General features: G+C 37.4%; 1 protein-coding gene across 2 annotated transcripts in view; it reads left to right on the forward strand.

Annotated features, from left to right (window-relative positions):
• Positions 1-27,094, forward strand: part of Ube3d (ubiquitin protein ligase E3D) — a 153,160-nt gene that overhangs the window by 77,259 nt on the left and 48,807 nt on the right. For both annotated transcript variants that reach the window (XM_026410996.2, XM_026411003.2), the window contains one exon: positions 10,657-10,795. In XM_026410996.2, the coding sequence (XP_026266781.1) occupies positions 10,657-10,795 (139 nt within the window). The remainder of the gene's footprint in view (positions 1-10,656; positions 10,796-27,094) is intronic.

A 27,094-nucleotide genomic window follows, 5' to 3' on the forward strand; every position in this document is an offset into this window, starting at 1 on the left:
AATACAGAAGATAATCAGAAATTACTTTGAATCCTTATACTCCAATAAAATAGAAGATAGTGAAGGCATAGATAAATTCCTTGAGTCTTATGATCTGACCAGATTGAGCCAGGAGGATATAGACAACCTAAACAGACCAATAACAATAGAGGAAATAGAAGAAACCATCAAAAGACTACCAACTAAGAAAAGCCCAGGACCGGATGGGTATACAGCAGAGTTTTACAAAACCTTTAAAGAGGAACTAACACCAATACTTTTCAAGCTATTTCAGGAAATAGAAAAAGAGGGAGAACTTCCAAATTCATTCTACGAGGCCAACATTACCCTGATTCCGAAACCAGACAAAGACACTTCAAAGAAACAAAACTACAGACCAATATCTCTAATGAACCTTGATGCAAAAATCCTCAATAAAATTCTGGCGAATCGGATTCAAATACATATCAAAAAAATTATACACCATGATCAAGTAGGATTCATCCCTGGTATGCAAGGTTGGTTCAATATACGGAAATCAATAAATGTTATCCACCACATCAATAGACTTAAAAATAAGAACCATATGATCATCTCGATAGATGCAGAAAAAGCTTTCGACAAAGTACAGCATCCCTGTATGTTCAAAACTCTAGAAATATTAGGGATAACTGGATCATACCTCAACATTGTAAAAGCAATCTATGATAAGCCACAGGCCAGCATCATTCTGAATGGAGAAAAATTGAAGGCATTCCCTCTAAGATCTGGTACAAGACAGGGATGCCCTCTCTCACCACTTCTGTTCAACATAGTCCTCGAAACACTGGCCAGAGCAATAAGGCAGACGAAAGAAATTAAAGGCATAAAAATAGGAAAAGAAGAACTTAAATTATCACTATTTGCAGATGATATGATTCTATACCTAGAAGACCCAAAAGGGTCTACAAAGAAGCTATTAGAGCTAATAAATGAATTCAGGAAAGTGGCAGGATATAAGATCAACACTCATAAATCAAAGGCATTCCTGTATATGAGCGACAAATCCTCTGAAACGGAAATGAGGACAACTACTCCATTCACAATATCCCCCAAAAAAATAAAATACTTGGGAATCAACCTAACAAAAGAGGTGAAAGATTTATACAATGAAAATTACAGAACCCTAAAGAAAGACATAGAAGAAGACCTTAGAAGATGGAAAAATATACCCTGCTCATGGATAGGCAGAACTAACATCATCAAAATGGCGATATTACCAAAAGTCCTATATAAGTTCAATGCAATGCCAATCAAAATCCCAACAGCATATCTTGTAGAAATCGATAAAAGAATCATGAAATTCATATGGAATAATAAAAGACCCAGAATAGCAAAAACAATACTAAGCAGGAAGTGTGAATCAGGCGGTATAGCGATACCAGACTTCAAACTATACTACAGAGCAATAGTAACAAAAACAGCATGGTACTGGTACCAAAACAGGCGGGTGGACCAATGGTACAGAATTGAGGACACAGTAACCAATCCACAAAACTACAACTATCTTATTTTTGATAAAGGGGCTAAAAGCATGCAATGGAGGAAAGATAGCATCTTCAACAAATGGTGCTGGGAAAACTGGAAATCCATTTGCACCAAAATGAATCTGAATCCCTATCTCTCGCCGTGCACAAAAGTTAACTCAAAATGGATCAAGGAGCTTGATATTAAATCAGAGACATGGCATCTGATAGAAGAAAAAGTTGGCTACGACCTACATGCTGTGGGGTCGGGCTCCAAATTCCTCAATAGGACACCCATAGCGCTAGAGTTAACAAATAGAATCAACAAATGGGACTTACTCAAACTAAAAAGTTTTTTCTCAGCAAAAGAAACAATAAGAGAGATAAACAGGGAGCCTACATCCTGGGAACAAATCTTTACTCCACACACTTCAGATAGAGCCCTAATAACCAGAATATACAAAGAACTCAAAAAATTAGACAATAAGATAACAAATAACCCAATCAATAAATGGGCCAAGGACCTGAACAGACACTTCTCAGAGGAGGACATACAATCAATCAACAAGTACATGAAAAAATGCTCACCATCGCTAGCAGTCAGAGAAATGCAAATCAAAACTACCCTAAGATACCATCTCACTCCAGTAAGACTGGCAGCCATTAGGAAGTCAAACAACAATAAGTGCTGGAGAGGATGCGGGGAAAAGGGCACTCTTGTTCATTGCTGGTGGGACTGCAAATTGGTGCAGCCAATTTGGAAAGCAGTATGGAGATTTCTCGGAAAGCTGGGAATGGAACCACCATTCGACCCAGCTATTCCCCTTCTCGGTCTATTCCCTAAAGCCCTAACAAGAGCATGCTACAGGGACACTGCTACATCGATGTTCATAGCAGCTCAATTCACGATAGCAAGACTGTGGAACCAGCCTAGATGCCCTTCAATAGATGAATGGATAAAAAAAATGTGGCATTTATATACTATGGAGTATTATTCTGCATTAAAAAATGACAAAATCATAGAATTTGGAGGGAAATGGATGGCATTAGAGCAGATTATGCTAAGTGAAGCTAGTCAATCTTTAAAAAACAAATACCAAATGACTCCTTTGATATAAGGGGAGTAAACAAGGACAGGGTAGGGACGAAGAGCTTGAGAAGAAGATTTACATTAAACAGGGATGAGAAGTGGGAGGGAAAGGGAGTGAGAAGGGAAATTGCATGGAAATGGAAGGCGATCCTCAGGGTTATACAAAATGTCATATAAGAGGAAAGGAGGGGCAAGACAAGATAATACAAATGGAAGAAATGATTTACAGTAGAAGGGGTAGAGAGAGAAAAGGGGAGGGGAGGGGAGGGGAGGGGAGGGGAGGGGAGGGGGGATAGTAGAGAATAGGACAGACAGCAGAATACATCAGACACTAGAAAGGCAATATGTCAAGCAATGGAAGGGAAACTGATGATACAGCAATTTGTATATGGGGTAAAAGGGGGAGTTCATAATCCACGTGAATCAAACTGTGTAATATGATGTATTAAGAACTATGTAATGTTATGAACGACCAATAAAAAAAAAAAAAAAAAAGAAGAGACATAATTATAACCTTGTCCATAGCAGGGGAAAAAAACTAAGGAGAAAAGATACTCAAGGTATAATTTGGATACACACACTTATACTATTAGATACCCAACAGAGAGAATGAATTATTATTACCAGAGCAGTTGACTTTGAGGACAAGAGAGGCCAGCAGGTAATAGAGGTCACTGGTGGTGGGGGAGTAGGGAGAGTTAAAGGAGGCTAAAAAAGGGGGGGGCAGAATGCATTTATGAGGATTTGACAAAGATTTCTTAAACAAGACACCCAAAGTAGCAAGCTTAAAGAAAGGATTTCATGTTTGATCACATTAAAATTAAGAAATTTTAAACATGTATTTATCATATGACCCAGTTTTGGACTTTTGGACTTTTATCCTAGGAAAGAGTGTAAACATGTTCATCCCAGAACCTGTATACAAATAAATGTTCACAGGAACTCATAGCTATTAGTTATAATAGCCAAAACTAGAAATCAGGCCAAATGTCTTTCCCTAGATGAATGGTTAAGCAACTGTGGTACATTGATATTATGGGAATCTTCTCAGCAATGAAAAGGAATAAACTTTGTGTGTGTGTGTTGGAATTAAACCTATTGCCTTGTGTATGCTAAGCAAACACCGTACTACTGAGCCACACTCCCAACCCAGGAATGAACTATTGATACACACAATAACTTGAATGAGTCCTGAGAGGATTATACAGAGTGGGAAAAAAAGCCAATCTCAAAAGTTGACACCCTAAATAAATTCATTAACATTAGTATTCATTTTTCTTTCCTCTTTGGTATTGGAGACCTCATGCTTCCATGAGGCATCTCTAGCTCTATTTAAATTTTATTTGCTAACTTATTCATGCTGGCCTCAAACTTGTGATCCTCCTTCCTCAGCCTTCCAAGTCGCTGGGTTATAGGCATCTGCCACTGTGCCCAGCTATATAACATTCTTGAAATAAAATTATGAAGATGAAGAACAGATTAATAAGTGCCAGGGAGAAGGGATTGGAGAATGGATGAAGAGAGATAGCTGTGTCCCTTTGTATCATGAGAGATCTTTGTGATGGAATAGTTATGTATATTGGCTGTTTTAATGTGAATGTGGTCATGTGGATCTGCATATGTGATAAAATTGCATGGAACTGAACACACACATATACAAATGAATACATATCTAACTGATGAAATTCATTGTCAGTTTGGCTGAATTTTATCACTGTCAATGCAGTTATCTAGAATATTATCACTAGGGGAAACTGGGTCTGTATTACATCTTACATTGCATTTGAATACAATTATCTCAAAATATGAAGTAAAAAGTGAGAAGAATGGTTTAAAGTCTTAAAATGGGAAAAAAATAGATGAAGGGCAAATAAGAGCAAATGCTAACCTGGCAATAAATAATTTGAAGATTGATTTTCCCAGTTGAATGAGGGAACAGGAATAAAAGAATAACAAAATAAAAATAAACATAATTATTTTTAAGTTAAATATAAATACACGGTATAAAGGCCAGCTTACCTCATGTTTGTCTGTTTGCAAGTAAATATTGTCTAGAATTAATTGCAGTAGAAGCTTTAATATTTTTTAGTTTCTGTTGGGAATATTTTTACTAGTTCATTATTACATAATTAGGCCAGTGTGTGCAGTATTCTGTTCGTGTCCTAAAGCCACCTTTTGTTCTTACAGGTAGTTTTTTCCCTCAAATTCCTTTCTTTGTTAAGTTGAAATATGATGTACACACCATAAAATTGCTGTTTTAAAAGATACAATTCAGGGTGTTTCCATGTATTTACAAGGTTTTGCAACCATGAATATTTTTCACCCCAGAGTATAATACTGTATCCATTAGCACTCATTTCCCGTTGCTCCCTCCTTCTAGCCCATGACAATCTCTTATCTACTTTCTGTAGATAGATTTGCCCAGGTACAGATGGAGCCATACAATATGTGGCATACAGAGTAAGGATGATTTAACACATGTCAAGCTGGGCACTGTGACACATGCCTGTAATCTCAGCTACTCAGGACACTGAGGCAGGAAGATCACAAGTTTGAAGCCAGCCTGGGCAACATAGCAAGACCCCATCTTAAAAACAAAACAAAACAAAAAAAAAGTGTCAACAAGTGTATGGACCTTGTTTAGTCTAGACTCAAACAAACTGTGAAAATATTATTAATGAGTTAACTGAGGAAACTGAACACTGACCACAAAATTGATACTAGAATATTATTGAATTTTTAAGAATAATGAATTATGTGTAGGTACCTCTTCAAAAAGAATCTTTTAGAGATATATACTGAAATATTTCCTTATGAAATGTTATGTTGTCTGTGGTTTATTCCAAAGTAATTCAGGGTTGGTGGTAGTATATGGGGATACAGGCAAGCAGAGTTGACCATGTGAAAATGATGGTTTGAAATAGGGTATTGTCTCCCATGCAATATGTCAATCACTGAGATGAGTTTTTAGAAAAAGAAAGAATTTATTAATTGGTAACCATGGGTGGAGATGAGAAAGCAAGCCTCTCCTAGGTTCAGATTTGTGGCTGTTTATGGGCTGAGGTGTGGGAAAGTTGATTTAGAGTTTAAGAAGTCATCAAGGGTCAGGGCATGGGTCATCCAGCTGTATCAGGTGTTACCATCATGACCCACGTGTGGAATGGATCTCTAAAACTGGTAATTTTAAAAATTCAACTAAATACAGCAACTACGAGCAGGTGAAGCAGGTTAACTCTAGATGATTTATTTAGGTTTTTCCTCAGTTTAGTTACATGGACCCACTTTTCTTTTCTCTCTCCTTTTGGATATTTGGAATTTTCTGTAACAAAACTTTTTTTTAATGTCTGAGGGAGTAGCTGGTCTCTTTGGATGCTCTCAATAATATATGTTCAGTTATGATGTTTTCAACAGGCTTGTTGGTAGGGTGGGTTCTCTCCTTAATGAACACACACTCCCAGTCTTATTCCTACATTCTAAGTCACTGGTGTCTTGCAGTAATACAGGTATTTATTTATTTTAAAAATCTCTTATTTTTTGGCAAGAGTTAATACATGTAATTATGAGATTGTCTTATGATATCTTACTTAAAGTAGAACCGTTTTCCTACACTTTTTGATGTAGGGGAGATTTGTCTTGACAGGCTTAGAGTTCTTACCAGCAAAGTTCAAAAGGCATAGTTTTTAGGAGTTGTGTACCTAAATTCCATCTTTCCAAGAGCACTTTAATTCAAAGAGTATTAAAGACCAGTGTTGATCTTTGTGATTTGAAAAGGTCAAAACTTTCCTTTTAAAATTTTTTGAGAAAATTGTCTTAAGGACACAGTTTATTACTTAATGAACCTGATATTAAAATTTATATAAATTTTATCCTGAAAAAATGTACATACCTCCACTACTTATAAATTTCAGTATTTACTTATTTATATAAGTAACTACTGATTAAATATAAATTAAAATATTTAATACAACAGATGCACCAACACATTTAGTTATTTCAGAATTTTATGTTCTTGAGAATGGCTTATAAAAATTTTTAAAATTTTGCTTACTTGTAGAGCTTATATATTAAATATGTTGCTTGTTAATGATTCTAGTACTAAATTATCATTTGCTTGTTTTGCTGTTTTGAGAGCTCAAATTAATGGGCTTATCATTATTGCAACTTTTAAAGTGAATTTATAAAATCTACAGATTGTATTTCAATATCTTTAAAAGTCTATTTGCCTTCATTTTTTTACAATTTGTTTTAGTTGTAAATACTTTTATTTGTTTATTTTTAGGTAGTGCTGGGGATCAAACCCAGTGCCTCACACATGCTAGGCAAGTGCTCTACCACTGAGCCACAGCCCCACCTCTAGGCTCCTGGCTTTCTTTGGTTCATCTAGGACTGAAAACTCCATATCATCTACTAAAAGATGAGAAACATGAGATTTAAGTGAATGTTTCCATCTCAAGTTCTCCCATATTGTGTCACTTTTCTTCTTTATATAGTATGTTGGACCTTTAAATATTTTAATTTTTAGTACTGAATTGTTATATAATATATATTTGACATTTTAGTGTGTTACGTTAAATGACCCTCATATTTTCGAAAAGTCTATATCACCTTCTGTTTTCTCAGGTTATTTTCTTGATATTGATTGGTTTGATTCAGTCTCAATTTCACTGTTTTTGTTAGAAGTGGTAGAAGGTGACTTTTTGTCCCCTTCACGCTGCCTCTTTTAAAGGAGATAGGCCATAGTTGCTTCTCTAGGGAATTTTCTCGAGGCAGAACTTTAGAAACAAGGATGGTATGTCCTCTGCTTGCATTTTGGTCGCTTAGACTTAAGGTCATTTGGCTGACAGTTCCGACTTCTTAGGAAAGCTTTTCCTTCCCAGGAAATCACGGAAATAGGTTTCAATTGATGTCTTCTCGTTCATCGTTCCTTTTGAAGTATCCTTCAGGTTGGTGTACAGTGGAAGAGTACTGAGTTAGGTTTAATGACCTATGATGTCTTTGGAGGAAAGCCATAAGTAATCCAGATTTTGCCCTGTGTTTCTTAAAGTGCCTGTATCATTGACGGACATCATACTGATATTTGAGCCATGGGTGGATAGTTGAGGCAGATACCTTGGGCTTTGTCAACACACATGCCCTGAACTCCACATGACCACTTTGATGATCATTTTAAGATAAACTGAATTTCAAGTGCCTAAGGCCTGGGCTGATAACATTTAAGCATATGTTGTTATGAAGAACATGTTACGTGATGCCAAACGGAGATACCGCTTCTCAAAATATTTATTTGTATAATTTATCTTTTAATATATTACTACCAAAAGTGAAAGAAAATGATGAGGACTTTGTATTCCAGCAGGCCCCTCCACAGGTGGCACAGCCCACCTCATCCCTGGGGACTCTTACTGAAGCTCTGCAGCTTGACCCACCTGGGTTACATCTTGGAGATTCCCAGAAGACCTCCAAGGGGCATTCACAGTCCTGGGCAGTGTCCAGTGGCCTTTGCTGAGAAAAAATAAAAACCTTTTTTACTTTACTTTAAAAAAAAAAAAATTCAGAATGAAAGTAGCTTTGGTGATCCTGGTTGTAGATGGTGGGGGGGGGCTGTCTAGGGTAAAAATTCTAAACACTTAAATTATTTCTTAAACATACAAATGTAAATGAAAAAAAGTCAATAGAAAGTTAATATGTGAGTGCATCTACAGAAATGCAATTTTGAGGCAGCTTTCTAATCTTTTTCCCCAAATGAGCCTACAAAGTTAGAGAAATCCACTCATGTCTGATCTAGAAAGAATAAAAATACTAAGAGGGGCACTAGTAAGCGTTATAATAGATACAAATATGATATTAGGCAGGTTAGACCCAAGGTTCTCAAAAGAAATGACACCTGAGTGGCTCTTGCAAGATGAGTGGAGGTTCATCAGGAAAGAGAGTAGCCTTGCAGGCCCAGAAGACTGTATATGCCATACAGAGCACCCAGAGATGGAAAGTAACAGCATGGTGGAGGGCATAAGAAAGTAGGGGGAGAGTGAACTTGAGAGTCAACTGTGACAGAACGAAGTTTGACTTTTTGAAAAGACAGCAGAAATTTTGAGAATGCTATATAATGAGCAAAACCACAGAGATTAATAGTCAGTCAATATAAAATAATAATTTTTAAAACACAGAGAAGCACATACACAATGGAATATTACTCAGCCATAAAGAAGAATGGAATTATGGCATTTGCCAGTAAATGGATGGAACTGGAGACTATAATGCTAAGTGAAATAAACTAATCCCCCAAAACCAAAGACCACTGTTCTCTCTGATATGCAGATGCTGACTCACAATAAGTGCGGTTGGGGATGGGGGGTGGAGGTCCACTGTGTAATGGGGGCAAGGGAGGGGGGATGGGAATGGGAAAGACGGTAGAATAAATCAGACATAACTTTCCTATGTTCATATATGAATAAGTACATGACCAGTGTAATTCCACATCCTGTACAACCACAAGAATAGGAAGTTATACTCCATATATGTATGTATGTCAAAATACATTCTACTGCCATGTATAACCAAAAAAAAAAAAAAAAAAAAAAAAAAAACAGAGAAGACAAACATGCCCTTGATGAAATTAGATCATTTTTAGGAAAGTGAGCAGTGCCCATTCCTGTTCAGCTTACCGGCAAATGCTTCAGAGGCGGTTTAACTCCACCCACATCAGAAATACATTAGCATAATAAACAACCTGATTGGTGTTGTGGCTGCATGGAACTGGTACTGTTTGTCATGACTCTTCCTACAAAGCACTAAAATCCATTATGGCCTTCATCACCGATGCCCCTTAAACCTCCACTACTCACCACTGATTTGGGTTGGGCAAAGGTAGCTTTACAGACATGAGTTTATGGAGATGGCAAAAGGATACATGCATCCTTATAAAATAAGTATAAAACATTATATGGTTATATATTTCTCTTAAAAATTAGGAAGTGGTAGGAGACACTTCAGTAGGGGATCAGGCAAGAAAATAGATAAGTAGAAGAATCAAAAGCCTATTACTTGTATTATTCTGTTTTGCTGGGTGAGGGGAGATACTGGGGATTGAACTCAGGGACACTCAACCACTGAGCCACATCCCCAACCCTATTTTGTATTGTATTTAGAGACAGGGTCTCACTGAGTTGCTGAGGGCCTCGATGTTGCTGAGGCTGGCTATGAACCTGTGGTTCTCCTGTCTCAGCCTCCTGAGCTGCTGGGATTACAAATGTGCACCACTGTGCCTGGCTGTATTATTCTTATTATGTTATTTTCTCATTATTTCCTGATTTTTTTCTTTTTACTAGTAAAAAGAAAGGAGGAGAAAACCAGGATTCTAGGCCCACCCTTATCACTTTCTACACCTCTGTCTCATCTCAGACAAGTCCCTTGACCTCAATTTCCCGATCTCTCAAATGAAAGGATTTTCAAATGGGCTCCACAGGATAGAACAGAGCCGCTTCAAGGGCCACTCTGGAAGATGAAAGAGGCCTGCTGCCAATGCTGCCCTTCAAACAGAGCAGCTTTGCTTTTATTTGTATTGTAAGTTGGAGCTGTTACAAGATTTTTTTTTTTTTAAACAAAAGGATTCTTTACTTTTCACAAGTTTGAAAATCACTGAACTAGTATTTCATAAAGGCCTGTCTGGCTTAGAAACCATTTCTACATCTGTACAGTGGGGATAACAATAGTTCCTTTGCTTAAGTTGTTGAGGTGTGAACAAGATGTTGCACGTAGAGCAGAGCATATAGAACATAGGAATCACCGCAATGTGTTAGCCATTATTCCCCACCTCCCTGCCAGCAGATCCCACAAAGATAAGTGCTTTTGCTATGACTCTCATGCATTGGGTAAGAAACGGTGGCCTGAGAATTGCCTAATCCATCTGCTTTGTACTACCAACATTATAAAAATGTCTTGGACATTTTCTTTGTAAAATTTTAATATATTTTATTTTTGTACATTGCATTTTTTTCTCCCACAACTGAAAGTTTTCTTCTTCTAGGTCAGATTTGAAAAAATAATTACATTGCATTTATCAAAGTCAATGTGTTGGTGTTCCAGGCTTGCCAGCTCCTGGGAAAGTGACATCAGTGTCCACTCATTAACCCTGCCTGCTGCAACCTGTTTGGAGCTGCTGTTGATACTATCAAGGAGTAATGCCATCCTGCCACCATCCCTTCGCCAAATGAATTCATTTCAGGTAAGGGATACTCTAGAGTGTGATTTCTCATTTTAACTTGTAATTATTTTTTCAAGGATCCTTCAGAGGAGATAGCCCAAGAAAATTCATATTTTCAAATAGTAGTAATAATAACATAATGTACGTGTTTCTCTGCCTCATTTTAAGTAATGAACAAATGGAGACTCAGAACTGATTAGGGAGTTGCCTAGCAGTGGCAGAACCCAAGGCTTGTTCTCTGAACCTCCATTTTTATTGCCTCTTATAGAAAAAAACAAGAAGATGTGGCAACAACACTTGCAGATGCCACTTCCCTCCTCTATGCTTTGCCCTAGAGCAAGAATATCCAACCGTTACTATTGGCTTTACTGATGTCAGCTGCCTGAAATCAAAATCTTTAACCTGGATAGTATCTTCCCTACTCCCATTTCCCTCTCTCTCCTCTGTCCTTCTTTTAGCACTTCCCACTCCCCTGGATATTTAATTGTGTTCCTGGTACAATGCAGTGCTGCATGTAGATTTACCAGTACGATGATCAGCAGGAAGACTCTCTTCTTAATAGCCATCTAATTGTCTGTGAGAAGGCAAATGAGGATTAAGATGTTAAGCCAGCACAGTGGCACATGCCTGTGATCCAAGCATCTTGGGAGGCTGAAACAGTAGGATCTCAAGTTTGAGGCCAGCATCAGCAACTTAGCAAAGGCCCTCAGCAATTTACTGCAACCCTTTCTGAAAATGGTGATGTGGCTTAGTGGTTAAGCATTCCTGGGTTCAATCTCCAGTACCAAAAAAATAAATAAAATAAAATTAAGATGTTAACTAGTGGCCTAACTTGTGGCCCTGTAGATACTGAGTATAATTGAACACATCTGTGACTCATGACAATGGAAAAGTAATCACAAGCCTTCAGATGCTTGTAGGAAGGCCACATGCATTTCTTTTTTTTTATTGGTTGTTCAAAACATTACAAAGCTCTTGACATATCATATTTCATACTTTAGATTCAAGTGGGTTATGAACTCCCATTTTTACCCCGTATACAGATTGCAGAATCACATCGGTTACACATCCACATTTTTACATAATGCCATATTAGTAACTGTTGTATTCTGCTACCTTTCCTATCCTCTACTATCCCCCCTCCCCTCCCCTCCCATCTTCTCTCTCTATCCCATCTGCTGTAATTTATTTCTCTCCTTTTTTTTCCCCCCTTTCCCCTCACAACCTCTTATATGTAATTTTGTAGCATTTCTGAGAAAGAATAAATATGGTTCTGCTTCTGGAGAGTTGCTGACATATACTAAGGTAACTTAAAGAGCAGTAAATATTATTTGGTGTATCTCTAGTATGTGGTCAAATGAGACATCTAAGATTTTCTAGGAATTATATCTCAGGAAATTGATTTAAAAAATAGCTGCTTCAATTTAATTTATGCCCATAATCTCTTAGAAATCTGTTGCATTGGTTGTTTCTATGATTTTCTGCCTGTTTCTTAGCTTGGGCCCTGACAAAAAGTTCCGTCTTTGGCCTTAGCATGCCTATTTGTATATGGTGTTACTCGATCAGCTTCAATCCTGGACTCTTCATCAAAAGGACCTGAAGGGACACCTTCTTGTGGCGGGGGAGAGGAAAATGAGATCCAAAAGGATGGAGTGAGTTGACCTCAGAATACCTGTGGATTAGAGACTGCACTGAACTCACCAGGCCTGTGCTAGGGTTGCTCCACCTGCCACGCAACTGCAGTGCTTACTAAAGTCTTGGGAGCTGGGGGCACGGGGTATGAGTGGTGGATGGAGGCAGGATATATCTACTGGGTACATCCACATATGTACCCTTATTTTATGGTAATTTATAATTCTTTATTTGTATACTTCCTTGAATTAGAAATGATTTAAAATTATGTGATATCAATCCACGTTTCTTCTAAGTTTTACTCCATGGATTAAATAGTGCATAACACAAAAGTTTATGTAAGGCCACAAAGTTTAATGGAGGGAATTACAAGAAACTTAATAGTAGTTATTTTGGGGGAGTGAAGCTGGAAGACTATTATTTTTTATTTCCCTGTCTCTCTTATGTACTGTTAGAAAACTTTATACCAGGGGTAAGCGAGCAGCCAGAGAGATGACTCTGTCTTCGAGGAGTTTATGGCATATTGGGGGAGATAAGGTAGTCGTCCATGTGTGATACAAATTGAGAGTACTTTTATTACAAAGTAACCTCAACACGAGTGTTAAAAGATACTAAAAGCAAAAGAGTAATCTAAACCAAGTTTGAGGGATTTGAGAAGAGGGCTAACCTGTATTTCTTCTCCATGAGACAGAAAATGTCTTGTCCTCTGTAAGTGCCCTCCCAGTCTCATGTAAACACAGGTGCATGAAAGCCCCTGTCATTGGTGGCATCAGTATGCTCTCAGCATCTTAATCAGAGGAGCTCCTAAGCAGTCTGGATGTTAACTGCTCATTGTCCTCTCTTGGTGATTGTACTGCATCTGAGTTTAGGCTGTTTGCTGAATGTTATTGTCAGGAGCACATACACTGGCTTGAGAAGTACAGAGAAAATTGGCAGAATCTTATGAGCAATGTCTGCTAAAGTTTCATCTCTGCTCTTACCCCTGGAAAGATGTATTTTATCAGGGACACTCCAGGAGTCAGCTTCCCTATGCAGGTCTTCACTCCAGACAAAGGATCAGTTAAAATGAGGGAGGTGTCTTTCGGGATTTGGAAGAGATGCTCTGCCTTTCCATCTTTGTGACACCTACTTAATCATTTATTATAATTGCAAGAAGTGGGGACACTATTTGCCTATATTTGAGATTTATTTTTTTAATTGGAAACTCACTTTCATGTACATTTTTTTTAAGAGCTATTTTGGCAAGAGCTGTAAAGTAGTAGAATGACACTTGTTACAGATACTATCTTTACATTTCCAATTCTCTTACTTTTCAGGCTGAGGTAGTCACCGTGAGCAATTCTACTTTCTCTGTAAAGCTGTTATTTTAGGATTTGGATGGCACTCCTGCTGGAGTTGTTATTACTGCCAAATCCCAAGGGGAAGGGTTTATCTTATTAATGAGAGGTATTAACATATATGAAATTTTGCCTTCTTGAATTACGCTATAACATTTCTCAGGCCAACAGGGATAGCTTTTGGTGGTAGTATTATAATTTTAGCTTCTACTCGGTTACAGCACTGTAGTATCCCTTGTGTGACTATCAGCAAACAGAATGCAGGATTTGGTTCAGAATCCCTGACATATTGCTGAGTGCATATGTACTGTAGTTGTTGCAGCTTCAAGAAGAGGGATGGACTTATCATTCCTCGTGTCATACTTATTCTTCCATGGCTTTCTGTTACAATGAGAATAAAATACAAACTCTTTATCTTGGCCTATGAGGATGGGCACCACCTGGCTCTGCCTCCCTTTCTAGCCTCTTACTTTCTCTTCCTGTCCTTTACTCTGATCTGCCACACTGACTAGCCTTATGTCCCCCTCACTATCACAGGCTGGTTCTGGCTGTAGCATCTGTGCACTGGCTATTGGCTCCACTCTGAGGAGACCATTCTGTACCATGGCTGGCATTATATTGTCCTTCAGGTCTCAACTCAGGTGTCTCCACTCCCAAGAGGCCTAACCTGTCTTCTTCACTGAATCCCTTTCTCCCAGTCACCATTACTTTATAACTTTCACCTTTTTTTTTTTTTGCTTAGTACTTTTATAATTTGAAATGATTGGATTCATTTATTTGTCTTTTTCCATGACTAAAGTATGTCTATATGAGAACAGGGAGTGTCTATTTTTGTTCAATATTGAACCTAGAGAACTCAGAGCAGTGCCTGTATGTAGAGAGCAGTTGATAAATGCTGGAGGACTAGATGACTGGATAGATGCAAATTGGCATGGCCATGGGGCACCCTAGGAACCTAAAAGACTGAGCTGGGGGGAAGCAGAGGCATGAGTAGCATAAATTCAAGGACAGAAGCTTCAGCCCTATCTCTGCTGGAACAAGGCTAGACTCAAGGTAAGGTCTAAATTTGAGATATTTCAATAAGTTTGAGCAAAGGTGGGTATAGGCATTGAAATTGCAGCCTGGGGCTTTGTACAAATGAGAAAGAAAAGTTTAGCCCTTAGAAAGATCTGGCAAGTCAGACCAGTGAAGTGCCTGGCATGTAGCACAGGGCTCCTTGGGCATTGCAGATCACAGCAGCAGAAATGGGTCAAGCTTTGGTGGCAGAAACCAAGGCAGAGGGGTATTAGAGGGCTTCCATGGAGTGGGCAGAGGGCTTCTTTGGAGTAGGCAGCTTGCAGGCTGGCATGACCATTACTGTTACTAGTTTATTCCCCTCTGCATGCTTCAGAATTCTATGGTGAGGCAGTACAAGGTCATTTCCATATCCATGTTGATGGGCAGCTCTGGTTCCTAACCTGAAGTCCTTTGAGGACAGCTTTGAATCTGATGGGGCCTCTGACTAGAAGGTAGTACTTTAAGAGAAATCAGGTTGGAACCAGGACTGGGCAACAGCTGCTGGTTATCATGGTAACTGCATTTTCCCTAGAATTCTACCCTATTAGGGCTAGAAGGACTAGCTAATCTACTGACAGGGAAATATACATAGGAAAGTTAAATAGATATTAGAGACTAAAATTGATTTGTCAGTAGTGCTTTTTTATGATACAGAGGGTGCTAACTTCTTTTTGGGGGTTGAAATAAGATCTTCTTTCTGTACTAGCACTTCTCTATTCCATGGGACACATGTTCCTTAGGATGCTATTAGTTGTTATAAAAATAGATATTAATCATCAGACTAATGAAATTAGAATAGCTAAAATTTATGGAGTCTTTTCTGTATTCTCGGTAGTTTTCTCTATGATTTTCACTTATTAGCTCATTTCATTTTCAAGACATCATCATAAAGAAGATATATTATTATTCTCATTTCACATGTATAAAACTGAGCCAGAGGATAAACTTGCCCAAGCTCACCAGAGCCAGTAGGTGGAGGGACACGAGGTACAAAGCCTGCTTCTAGAATTTCCCATTCTTAACCACTGGATAATGCTGCTTCTTTTAATAAGTTTGGTTAAATGAAGTTATAATTTTTTAAATATAAGATTTTTTTAGGGTGTTTCATGTGCTTAAAGGCAGTGTGACTCTATTGCTGGAGGGATATGGGAAATATTATTTCCCAAATGTACTTGGCATCAGGGAGAATTGTTCTAGGGGAATTGTATGGAACTGATGTTTTGTTCAGATGGGGAGACAGTATTCTGACCCACCTCTATAAAGATTTGGGTGACCAAGACAGAGTATTGTTCTGTACATTCTTGGTGGCAGGCTTGCTCATTTCTGCAGTTTTGGGGCTGATTGCCATGAGGATACCATTTCCTTCTTTAGTTACTAGTCAGGGCCACTTTGGTCCAAATGGTACAATAGGAAAGAGATCTTCCTTTGACATTCTTTTTTGGTACACACAGAATCAGGCCAGAGGCCCAGAAAGTGCCTGAATGGGTTTTGCCTTCCCACCCTGCACCTGCCCACAGGTCTATTTCAACTGGTTCTCCTCCATCCTAAACACTATGTAGCTAGTTAGTAGCATGCAAAGGCTCTCCTAATAATTTGACCCATCTGGTTAAACTCCACCTCCCTCCTAATTTATAGCTTGACTCCCCCACTGAGAATGCTCAAGAGGACTCTTTTTTGGAGCCATGCTTGACTGAGAGATTCAGAGGGAGTGTTCCCTGGGAGTATTCCACAGCTTGGGTGCCTAAGCTTAGGAAACCTTTTGTGTTCAGTCTCATGCCTTACCTCATTAACTTCAGCTCTGCACAGCTGCTCTAAGCCATCCAAATGGTGTAGATGGAGTTTTCAAGGACATCAAATCCAGGAATTAAGCTTAAAAGAAAAAAAATCCTAAGTAGATTTCTTGCATTCTATAGCAATATTGAGTGTTTGCACAAAAGATATCCTCAACTCTCAGTTTAAAGATTAAAAAAAATATATGGGCAAGTTTATATAATTACCAACATGCAGGGCCATGTTTTAAACCCAAGTCTTATGACTATATTATTTATTCCATTTTATGATCAGAAAAAAAAATTGCCAAATGGTTCTCTTTGACAGTCCTGGGTCTTATGCATCTTATTTTTACCATCTGGCAGCAACAGTATCTCTCTTATTTAATATTCATTAGAGAACCACAACCCTCAAACTGGGAGCAGTGTGAGTTACATTCTCAAACTTTGTGGATCCTGGCAAGTAAGTTTTTCTTTGTGAAATTACAGTTTTATGTGTATGCTGGCTGGTTTAGTAATAAGGTGGAAATATGTAGAAAAGAAGAAACAAAACACTTTATAGACTTTTATCGCACTGGATAATTAGAGTTGGCTAGGGATATTTCAGCTCAACAGATTTGAAACTATACAGTGTTCAGTGGAGAAAGTGAAGTACTTGAAGCTTTTTGAAAATGAGTCTTCTATACTATTCTAGAGCAGGAGATTGACTGTGTTACTTTCATGTAGTTTAATTTCTAACTTTAAGAATCTACTGATTTCTATCATATAAAAACCATTTATTAAACTCTTCAGCTATTTAGAAATTAATCATTTTACAAATAATTTTCCCATCCAGTTACTTTTTCACTACCTATTAATATTTGAATCCAGGGAAGAAGAAAACAAAGTAAGATGTAAAATTTGATTAGTTACTCTGCCATTTGTTCAGCATCTCAGGTGAAAAACTTTGATGATATTGAAGCTAGAGTTGTTGGCTTAAACTTAGAAACTTTAAATAAAATAAATAATTATATATACATGCTTATAATGTGTGTGTATGTATATACGTAAAATATTCCTAGAGGTTACTAGAAATAGTAGGTAGGCAGAGGAGGCCTGGGAACTTTATAGATGAATAACAACAATGAGTTAAAGAAAAGAGGAAGTGAAGTTTTTATCTCTACACCCTTTTTTTTTCTGTCTACTAAATGGCTTCATCTGACAATTACATGCTATGAGAAAATTATAGCCTTTATTATTTAAAGTAACAATTCCAGACAACCAGGGGCTGCCACAGATGTAATCAGGAGGCAGATCTACCTGCACGGAAATGGACAGACACTGGCCAGAGTATCTGCTCAGCTCTGGTAACATGTGTGTGCATCCAGAAAGGGAGTAGTGTTAGCATACTTGTCCCAGATGTGTTCACCTTCTATTTTTCCTGATAAGTCTTTGTGAGGACTTTGTGGGCAAAAATAATCAGGAGTCGAGTGCTAGCTATTATATTTAGGGAATGCAGTCTCAAAGGTAGCGATTACTGCTCTATTTTCAATCTCTCTCCTCAAAACAGATTTCTGAGAATTGCCTCAGCAATTTGGGTGTGAAAATATGTTGCTGTCTTCATTCCTTTCTGCCCTGAAGGGCATTCTGTGGGTTGGGGAAATAAGCAGGTACTCTTGGTTGAATACAGTTTTCCAGCCTGAATTGTCACTTCTTCCTACTCCTTTCATAGTGGACTCTACTGTCTGGCTATACTCTACAGAGGGGGAGGAGAGGAGAGGTCAGATAGAGAGCCTGGAGCCTGTCCCATGTAGCTGTCTTATCCTGTTGTTCAAGAGGTTTCTTGCCCTGCCCAGATTTCCATCTCACACCCTACTTCTCAGGCATTTCTGTCCCCACTAAGGATTCAAGGCAAAGCTGGACACTGTCCTTCTCTAGCACTTTACAAGGGAAGTCTGATGGGACTGGGGGGTGCTCTGGCCTTGGCCTTATTGAGGGAAGCAGGAAAGAAGTATCATCCACTGTCCATAGTTATGGCTCCTTTTTTAAAAATAAGTTCACTTTTTTCTTGATCCTCAATATTCTATCTTATGTTCTATCTTATGAAACAAAATGTAGTATTTTCATTACCAAAACAATATTTATTTTACTTTGAGCTTAAAAATATAGAATCTTAAGGTTGAGTCAACCACAGCCTGATCCAGTTCAGTCTATCTGCCGGTTACGGTGTGTTGGGAATGAATGCCTGGTGGCAAGTCGTGGCAGGTTTCAGGTAGTGTTTGTTATTTGGGGTCACTCATGGCCTATGTACCCCAGTAGCCATAAATATGAAATGGACTGGAGAGGACTGCACAACAAATAGAGTTTCTCTAATTTTGCTGTGACATCAATAATGGTTCTTACATGTCAGTGTACATGGAAATCTTGCTTTAAATTAAGATTTCTGAGTGACAGCTGGGAGATTTTTGAATCAGTAACTCTGGAATGGAGTTCAGAAATCTGCACGATAGCAAACATCCATAATATTTCTGTTCTTAAGAACCAAACTATAAAAAACACATGATAATAGCATATTATATTTATATTTATCCCCACTAAAGTAAAAAATGAAAGGAAACATTTATTTTCATAATACCAAACACCTTGTCACTAGTTCACATATTATTAATTATTTTAATTATTTTCCTCATTTCTTCATGCTCCTTATTAATCTTCATTTTACACAGTCCTTGACTATTGAATCGCTGTCACAAAGTTAGTATTTTTTATTTTACATGTTTTCTTCTACCATACTCGGGTTCTAGAAAGAACCCAGGGGCTTGTTATCTCTGTAGTTCATCTGTGAACACCCATTGTCCCTGTTTCCCCACCTCTGACAGTCTTCCTTCCTTCAGGGTTGCATGACCTCGGTAGCTCTCTCCCTTCTCACAGCAAGTCTACTGTGGGTCAGTTATTCACACTGATGGAGGACACTCAAGGTCTAATCTTAGATCTGACACCCACTGGTCTTTTGGTACCTATATAGTCAGGTAACCTCTATAGATCCAAGTTTTCATCTGTGCAATTAGAGGGTTGGTTTAAATTATATATGTGTTTTAAAAGTTCCTTTGAAAGTAGAGACACACAGTCATTTTGTCTATTCCTAGCTGTTCCTGATTTATTTGCTCAGCTTGAATAATATGAATAATACAACTCAATTCTCTTTTTTATTAATTTATTTTACAGTAGAATGCATTTTAATACATTGTATACAAATAGAGCACAACTTCTCATTCCTCTGGCTGTATGTGGTGCAGAGTCATTCCAGTAGTGTAAGCATACATGTATATAGGGTAATAATGTCTGTCTCATTCTACTGTCCCTCCCATCCCCACAGCCCCACCCCTCCTCTCACTCCCCTCTACACAAACCAAAGTTTCTTTATTCTTCCCTATCCCCCCTGCTCCATTATGAATCAGCATCAGAGAAAATATTTTCTTATCAGAGAAAATATTTGGCTTTGGGTTTTTTGGAATTGACTTATTTCACTAATCGTGATATTCTCTAGTTCTATCCATTTTCTGGCAAATGCCATAATTTTATTCTTCTTTAAGCTGAGCCATTGTGTATATGTACCACATTTTCTTTATCTATTCATCTGTTGAAGGGCATCTAGGTTGGTTCCATAGTTTAGTTGGTGTGAATTGAGCTGTTATAAACATTGATGTGGCTGTGTCACTGTAGTATGCTGATTTTAAGTCCTTTGGGTAAAGACCAAGGAGTGGGATAGCTGGGTCAAATGGTGGATCCATTCCAAGTTTTCTGCAACTCAATTTTTTTAAAAGGACTAGATTCATATTTCTTGTAAACATCTTGAAAATGTTGAACTGGAGGGCAGATAGAGCCAAAATGCATAGTTGTTGCTGCTTTGTTTTGTTTTTTTGTGTTTCAAGAGAATGGAGTCGATGCCATGAGATCTTCCTAACAACCACAAAAAAGGGTCAGGAATATGGGGTTAGGGTGTCATCTGGCCCTTAGCTCTTCCTGCCTATGAGATGCCATTCACTCCTGTGGAGGCAGCAGAACACTGTCACATGGGCTGCCTATCAGAGAAGAGGAGGAAGAAGAAAATGGATGTGCTCTCTCTTGATCTCTCTCCTTCCTTCTCTACCCTCCCTTAGACTTATTCCGCTTCTGGTTTCACCTTTCTTTTTGACTCTGGATCCTGATCCACATTGAAACATATGTCTCCATAATTACCCACTGGCTTTATGTTTGTATTTTATTTATTATTATGGTTACTCCAAAAAAAGCTTTCTAAAACATGAGGCTCTTCCCTTGCCTGGAACTAGTAAGCAGAGCATTTCATTCTACCCCACACTGAGGATGGCTGTGTCCAAGTGAGGGGCTTCCTGGTGATGAATCTTACTTCCTTGGAAAGGTGGCTAAAGACGTGTTTCTGTTTTTAGAAACAAAGTGGTATCAAGATTGAAATGACTGAACTCAACTTTGTTCATGGAGGGAACTGCTATATTGTTCTCAGGAGCTTTTCTGGCTAGATGGGGAAACAGCCTGGGAAGGAAGCCAGCTTTCAAGGGAATGATGGATTAGAAGGTGAACCTGTTCTAAGCTGCAACTGAGAATCTCTCCTGAGCCCTCTTGGTAATGACTAATCACTTCAGCAAAGTGAGTAGATTTAGAATAAAAGAGGTATTCAGGAACTAGGCAATAGGAATCATAAGGACCAGGAATAAGATTATTTTATTGCCCCTTTGGTCCTTGCTCTTGAAAACCTGGAATGTGATATAGTGGGGGAAGACCCTGCAGGGGAGGTGGGAGGCGATCTGGGCTCTGGTCTTGGCTGCCAAGAGACCTACAGCCAGTGTGACTGGGCATATGTCACTTTCCTGTCTAGACGTCAGTGTTTGCATTCCTTTGGCTTTAAACCCACTGATTCTGTGTTCCAGTAGGTGAAGGAGCCATAGCAGTGTTAAGAGCTTGTGGATTAAGTTAGCCCAATGAAAACTATCATTCAGTTTTCTTTTCCTTGGAGATCACTTCTTTGTGGTTAGATGTCAGGAATGACGGTCACAGACAAGTGATTATGTCAAGGCTGCAGGGAAATATTTCTGTAGCTTCAATCAGGGGCTTCATGCAGTTGGCATCCACAGTTACTTTTCAATAATTCAAGACAGCATGATTAATCTGTAGCATTAAAGGGGCTCTGGTATATTGTCTGAAGCTGTGATAATACAGCATGGACAAAAATGGAGTAAAGAGCAGAGTCTAGTTCAGATACTAGACCTTATCTTGTTGCTTTAGAGCCGAGTGAAACAATTCATACAAAGTTACATTTCTTCATAGTCCCAATGTTTCTGGCTCCCTTCCTGCACTTCTTAAATTATTAAGTCTCCTTCTTATTTAATTTCAGCTTAAAAAACATTTGTAAAAGTAATAAACATTTGAGACATTGTCTTTTTCAACCATCAGCTGCTTTTTTTATCAAGTTTCCCAAATCTGGTAGTATTTTTAGCAAAAATCTGAGCACTTTAAACAGAAGATGTGGTTCTTATATTTTTATTTTAAATAGGTGAGTTAAATCTGTTTGTATTTATTGTTATTACTAATATTGTATTTATGTCTACTACCTTTGAGGAGTATGGGGTAGAATGTATGTTTTTTGGTTAACATATTTTATGTTTTTTTCCTTTCATGTCTTAGTAGGATTTTTTTCCTTCCTTCCTCCCTCCGTTTTTCCCTCCCTCCCTCCCTCTCTCTCTCTCTCTTCTCTTCTCTCTCTCTCTCTCTCTCTCTCTCTCTCTCTCTCTCTCTCTCTCTCTCTTCTTTCTTTCTTCTCTCCTGGGTTGAAAGCAATAGCTTCTGGTTTTCTTATATATCAAATATGAAGTTTTCTGGTAAAGAGAGTTTTTCAGTATCTTTACCTTTTTGAAATAGGCAGAAACTTTTTAATTTTTAAACTCCCTCGTAGACATATTTTGTCCTCTCACCACACATTTCCCCATTACTATTGTCTATTGTTTTAGTTTCACTTGAAAAACCACAGATTAATTACTCATTTAAATATTTTTATATTCATAATCTTATACATACTAATGGTCAGACTTCATGGTTTTATTTTGGCTTTTATATCCTTCATCCTTTAATCCTGCCTTCACTTATGGTCTGAATGGTAAACTCTCTTAGCATTTGTATGCTTGGAAACATCTTGGTTTTGTTCAGTCCTGAATGATGGCTAGGCAAGGAACAGATACTGGAACTCCTTTTCATTTGAGTTCTGTCACTCATTACCTTTTAGCATCTAATTTTGTTGATAAGACAGCTGTTATAAGTCTATTTGTTCCTCTGGTAATAAACTCTTTTTTTTTCTGCTGGCATGTAAGATTTTATATTCATGCTTGTTGTACTCTAGTTTTAGAGTGATGTCCAAGAGTAGATTTTGTTCTACTTAGTACTCTAAGAATACTTTATCTGAGGACTCCTGTCTTTAGTTAGTTCTGAAAAGTTGTCAGCTTTCCATATGGTTTCAATTATCTGCACCTGCCCTCATTTCCTTCTTCTGAACTCCTGTTAGACATATAGTAGAGTCTTTTCAATCTCTTCTTCTTGCCTCTTAACTGTTGTGTGTGTGTGTTTGTTTAGATACGTATTTATAATTTATAACTTACATATAAACAGACATATACACACACAAACACATTTGTATCTCAGAGCTACATTCAGGACAAATTCCTAAGTACTAAATCTTGCCCATTCTAGTTTTTATTTCCATCATTGAGTTTTATTTCAATAGATTTTTTTTCATTTCAAAGATATCAAATTTTAAAAATATTTCTGAGGATATTAAATATATCTGATTTTAAGTCTTTTGATTTTTCTGTTTTTTTTTTAATTTTGTCTGGAGTTGCTTAGTCTACTTATTCATTTTGTAGCTGACTGACTACAGTTAGATTCCTTCATGTATTTTAGAATTTTAGTTTGCAAGTTCACCTTAAGTTCTCTTTCTGTTTGCAACTCTGTCCCACAATTTGCCCCTGCTCCTAACAGTTTTACAGCCACTTCCTGTACCTTCCTAAGCCTATAATTCAGCACAAAGTCAATAGTGGTAAATCTTTATGTGATATTGGAGCTGGCTATAGATCCATGCCTGCACCAGCAAAAGGTTGAGCCTGTCCCTTCCCATTTTTCTAGTCAGAAAACCCCAGTAGTATTTAGAAGCATTTTTATCTCCTTTCATGAACTTCAGTGTGGGTCCAGCCATTCCCACCACCCCCAGAGCCTAACCTTGACCTCAGCTCCATCAGGCAGGCCCTTGGCTCCTCCTGCCTCTCCACTGTGTGTTTCTAGTCCATGGGAATGCTTAGCTTGTTTTTTGAGTGTAGCTATGACTTGGAATTCTCTCTAGAGGTAAATGGATCGTGGCTTTGTTTTTATTTTCCTTTTAGAATTTCGTGAAATGAAAAGGAAATTGTGTTTAAAGACCTTAGAAATGGCTCACCATTCACTGGTTTTGTTTGTTTTTCTTGTTTGTTTGTTTATTTAACCCAGTGATGGAATCTAGAACATAACTTACGCATTTAGTATTTGGGTGCTTTATAAAATCTATATAAGCCAAACTTGCTTTGTACATAAAAGTTTATTCAGCTTTGTCTTTCAGGACCTCATTACTGCCATTTTATAATGTTAACATTAGAGGCCTAGAGGATTGGACTATGAAGATGCTGCTTTTTGTCAGTTTTATAAACCATTTTGTATAATTTACCTCAAAAACAAAATAAAAGAACCATACTTCATCAGGTAGCAAAAATCAAAGGGGAAGTGACAGATTAAATTTGATTCTGGGTAAAATTGTCTACCCCCCTCCTATTGCCACATTTTTGATAATAGTCAGCTAGCGCCCTGCTTTGCTCCTTTAACAGACCTTTTTTTTGTTTTTTATTAATTGAAAATTCGTGTCTCTCTCTCACTTCATCCTGCAGTACCTCCCCTAGAATCTAAAAATGCCACATTTCCAGGTGGCAGCTATGTAGTAATCAATTTCCCAAACTAAAATCAACAAAAAGCAACTTTCCAACTATGAATATTCTACATAAAACCATACTGTTAGCATTACCCATAGGAAAATCATGCTAAAACTTCAAATAGCTGTGGGTAAATAGAAAAAAAAAAAATCAGCAAGTTCTGCTGTTCAGTTCCTTCCCTTTTGCCCCACCTCACGAGCAGGCTTCATGTAGAGTAAAGGCAGAGAAAAAAAAAGTGTGGAGACAGATAAGATTGATTCAGAGAGATGTAAGAGGAGGATTTGGAATAGCTACCAAAAAGATTAAACACAGCCTAAATTTTAAAATGCTGGGAGTGAGTCCAAGCAGATGAGAGCATGAAGTATAGGGAAGGATTTTAAATTCATCTAAATAGCCAGGAGCCATATTGGACCAGGTGTGCCATTGAAAGAAGCAGAGTCTATTTAAAGGGACAAAAACAGATTTAAGAGGATGTTATAATTAGAGAGGTTGTATATGTGTAGATGCAGGGGACACATGGAAGAAATAGGGGAAAGAAGAGAAGAAGGAAGAAGGAAGAGGAGCGGGGAATTGGCAGGAAGGATGGGGAGAAAGGAAGGAGGGGAAGAAAAAAATTCAGTGAAAGAAATATGTTTCAAGATTTTATATCCAGCCATGCTGTCCTTCACCTATCAAGGAAATAGTGAAGCAGTTTTTATCTTATAAAAGCTAAAGGATCCTGTGCTCATAGCTCTTCTTGGAGAAGGTATTAGAACAAACTATGGCCTACTGCCTGTTTTTATAAAAATTTTGGTACAGCACAGCCAGAGTTATTTGTTTACATATTGAATTTTGGTTGCATTTGTTCTATACTGGTATGATTCAGTTTCAATCACAATAAGAACCATATGGCCCACAAAGTCTAAAAGAGTTACTATCTGGTCCATTAGAGAAAAAAAAAAAAAGGCTGACTGCTATACTAGGATTCCTTATAATGACTGGGAAGATTTAGCACAGGACTGATACTGATGATGGCCTTTAAAAATTATTTAAATTTAAATATAAATATAAATAAATAAATAATATATATATATTATATGTATATATATATACACACACATACATACATACACACATATACATATCAGATATATTGGTAGAAGGCTAATGTAAAAATGTATGTACTATGACAAAGGAGCAATAATGCAATTAAAATGGGAGAAAATGAATAGGAAAAGATGAACATAGAAAAACTCATGATAATATAGGCAGGAGATGGGTAATAAAGAATATAATCCCCCAACCCTCAGTAACCCTGATACTTCAAATGGTAAATAGTTAAATAAAAGACATTTACAAAGTGTAGGTGGAAATGTAACAACCAGGAGAAAATAAAAATCTTCATAATATCAATATGCACTGCGTATCTCATATAGAAAGTAATATAGTAAATATTTTAAAATTCATAGTTTTAAAATATCATAGGTTGATGACTAACATCGAAGTCATAACAATAAATGTGAATGAATTTAATTTGACTAATAAAAGTAAAAGATTTACAGTTTGATTTGCAATATACCACTTAAGTTATATGTATGTTCTATATAGCAGACCTAGCAACAATCATGATTCAGTTATAATAAAAATAAATGATGGACAAACATACCATGACAATGGAAACAGAGAGAAGTGGTTGTAACCCTGATACGAGATAATAGAGAATTTAAGCTCAAAAGCATGAAACATTATACTTTTTAAGGCTAAAGAGTTTTACTTTTTTTTTTTTTTGCTAGCAAAAACAAAGAGAAAGACCATGGTACCTGGATATTTAAACATTCTCTTATTAAACTCTTGGGTGAAAGGCAACGTATAAATTAAAATAAAAATTTCAAATTTTATTCATGTTGTAGTATGATTAGTGCTTCCTTCCTTTATTACTGAGTAAATATTCCTTTGTATGGATATACCACATTTTACTTATTATTCATTGGTTTATGGCTATTTGTTTGGTTTTACTTTTTTGCTATCATGAATAATGTTCCTGTGAACAAATGGGTAGTCATTTGGAAAAAAGGATTAAATCTGTATGTCAAACCATATATAATAAAAACATCCTGGTAGATGGAAATCTAAGTATAGCAAATGAAAAATTATAGTGGAAAAACTGGCAAAATTTGAATAAGATCTATAGCTTACTAAGTAATTTTGTTTCAATATTAATTTCTTGCTTTTCATAACTGTGCTATGACTTGGTAAGAAGTTAATACTAGGATAAGGTGGGTAAGGGACACATGGGAATACTCTGTACTGTCTTTGCAACTTTTCTCTAAGTCTAAAATTATTACAAAATAAGTTTTAAAATTCAGATGCTTCTTGAACTGCAATGAGATGAGGTTACACTCCACTAAATGCATTGTAAATTGAAAATATTAATTCAAAAATGCATTTAAAAGCTAATTACAGTGATGCACACCTATAATCCCAGGGGCTCAACAAGCTGAAGCAAGAAGATTTCAAGGTCAAAGCCAGCCTCAGTAGCTTAATGAGGCC

Source organism: Urocitellus parryii, chromosome 8, assembly GCF_045843805.1.
Source record: "Urocitellus parryii isolate mUroPar1 chromosome 8, mUroPar1.hap1, whole genome shotgun sequence".
NCBI lineage: Eukaryota > Metazoa > Chordata > Mammalia > Rodentia > Sciuridae > Urocitellus > Urocitellus parryii.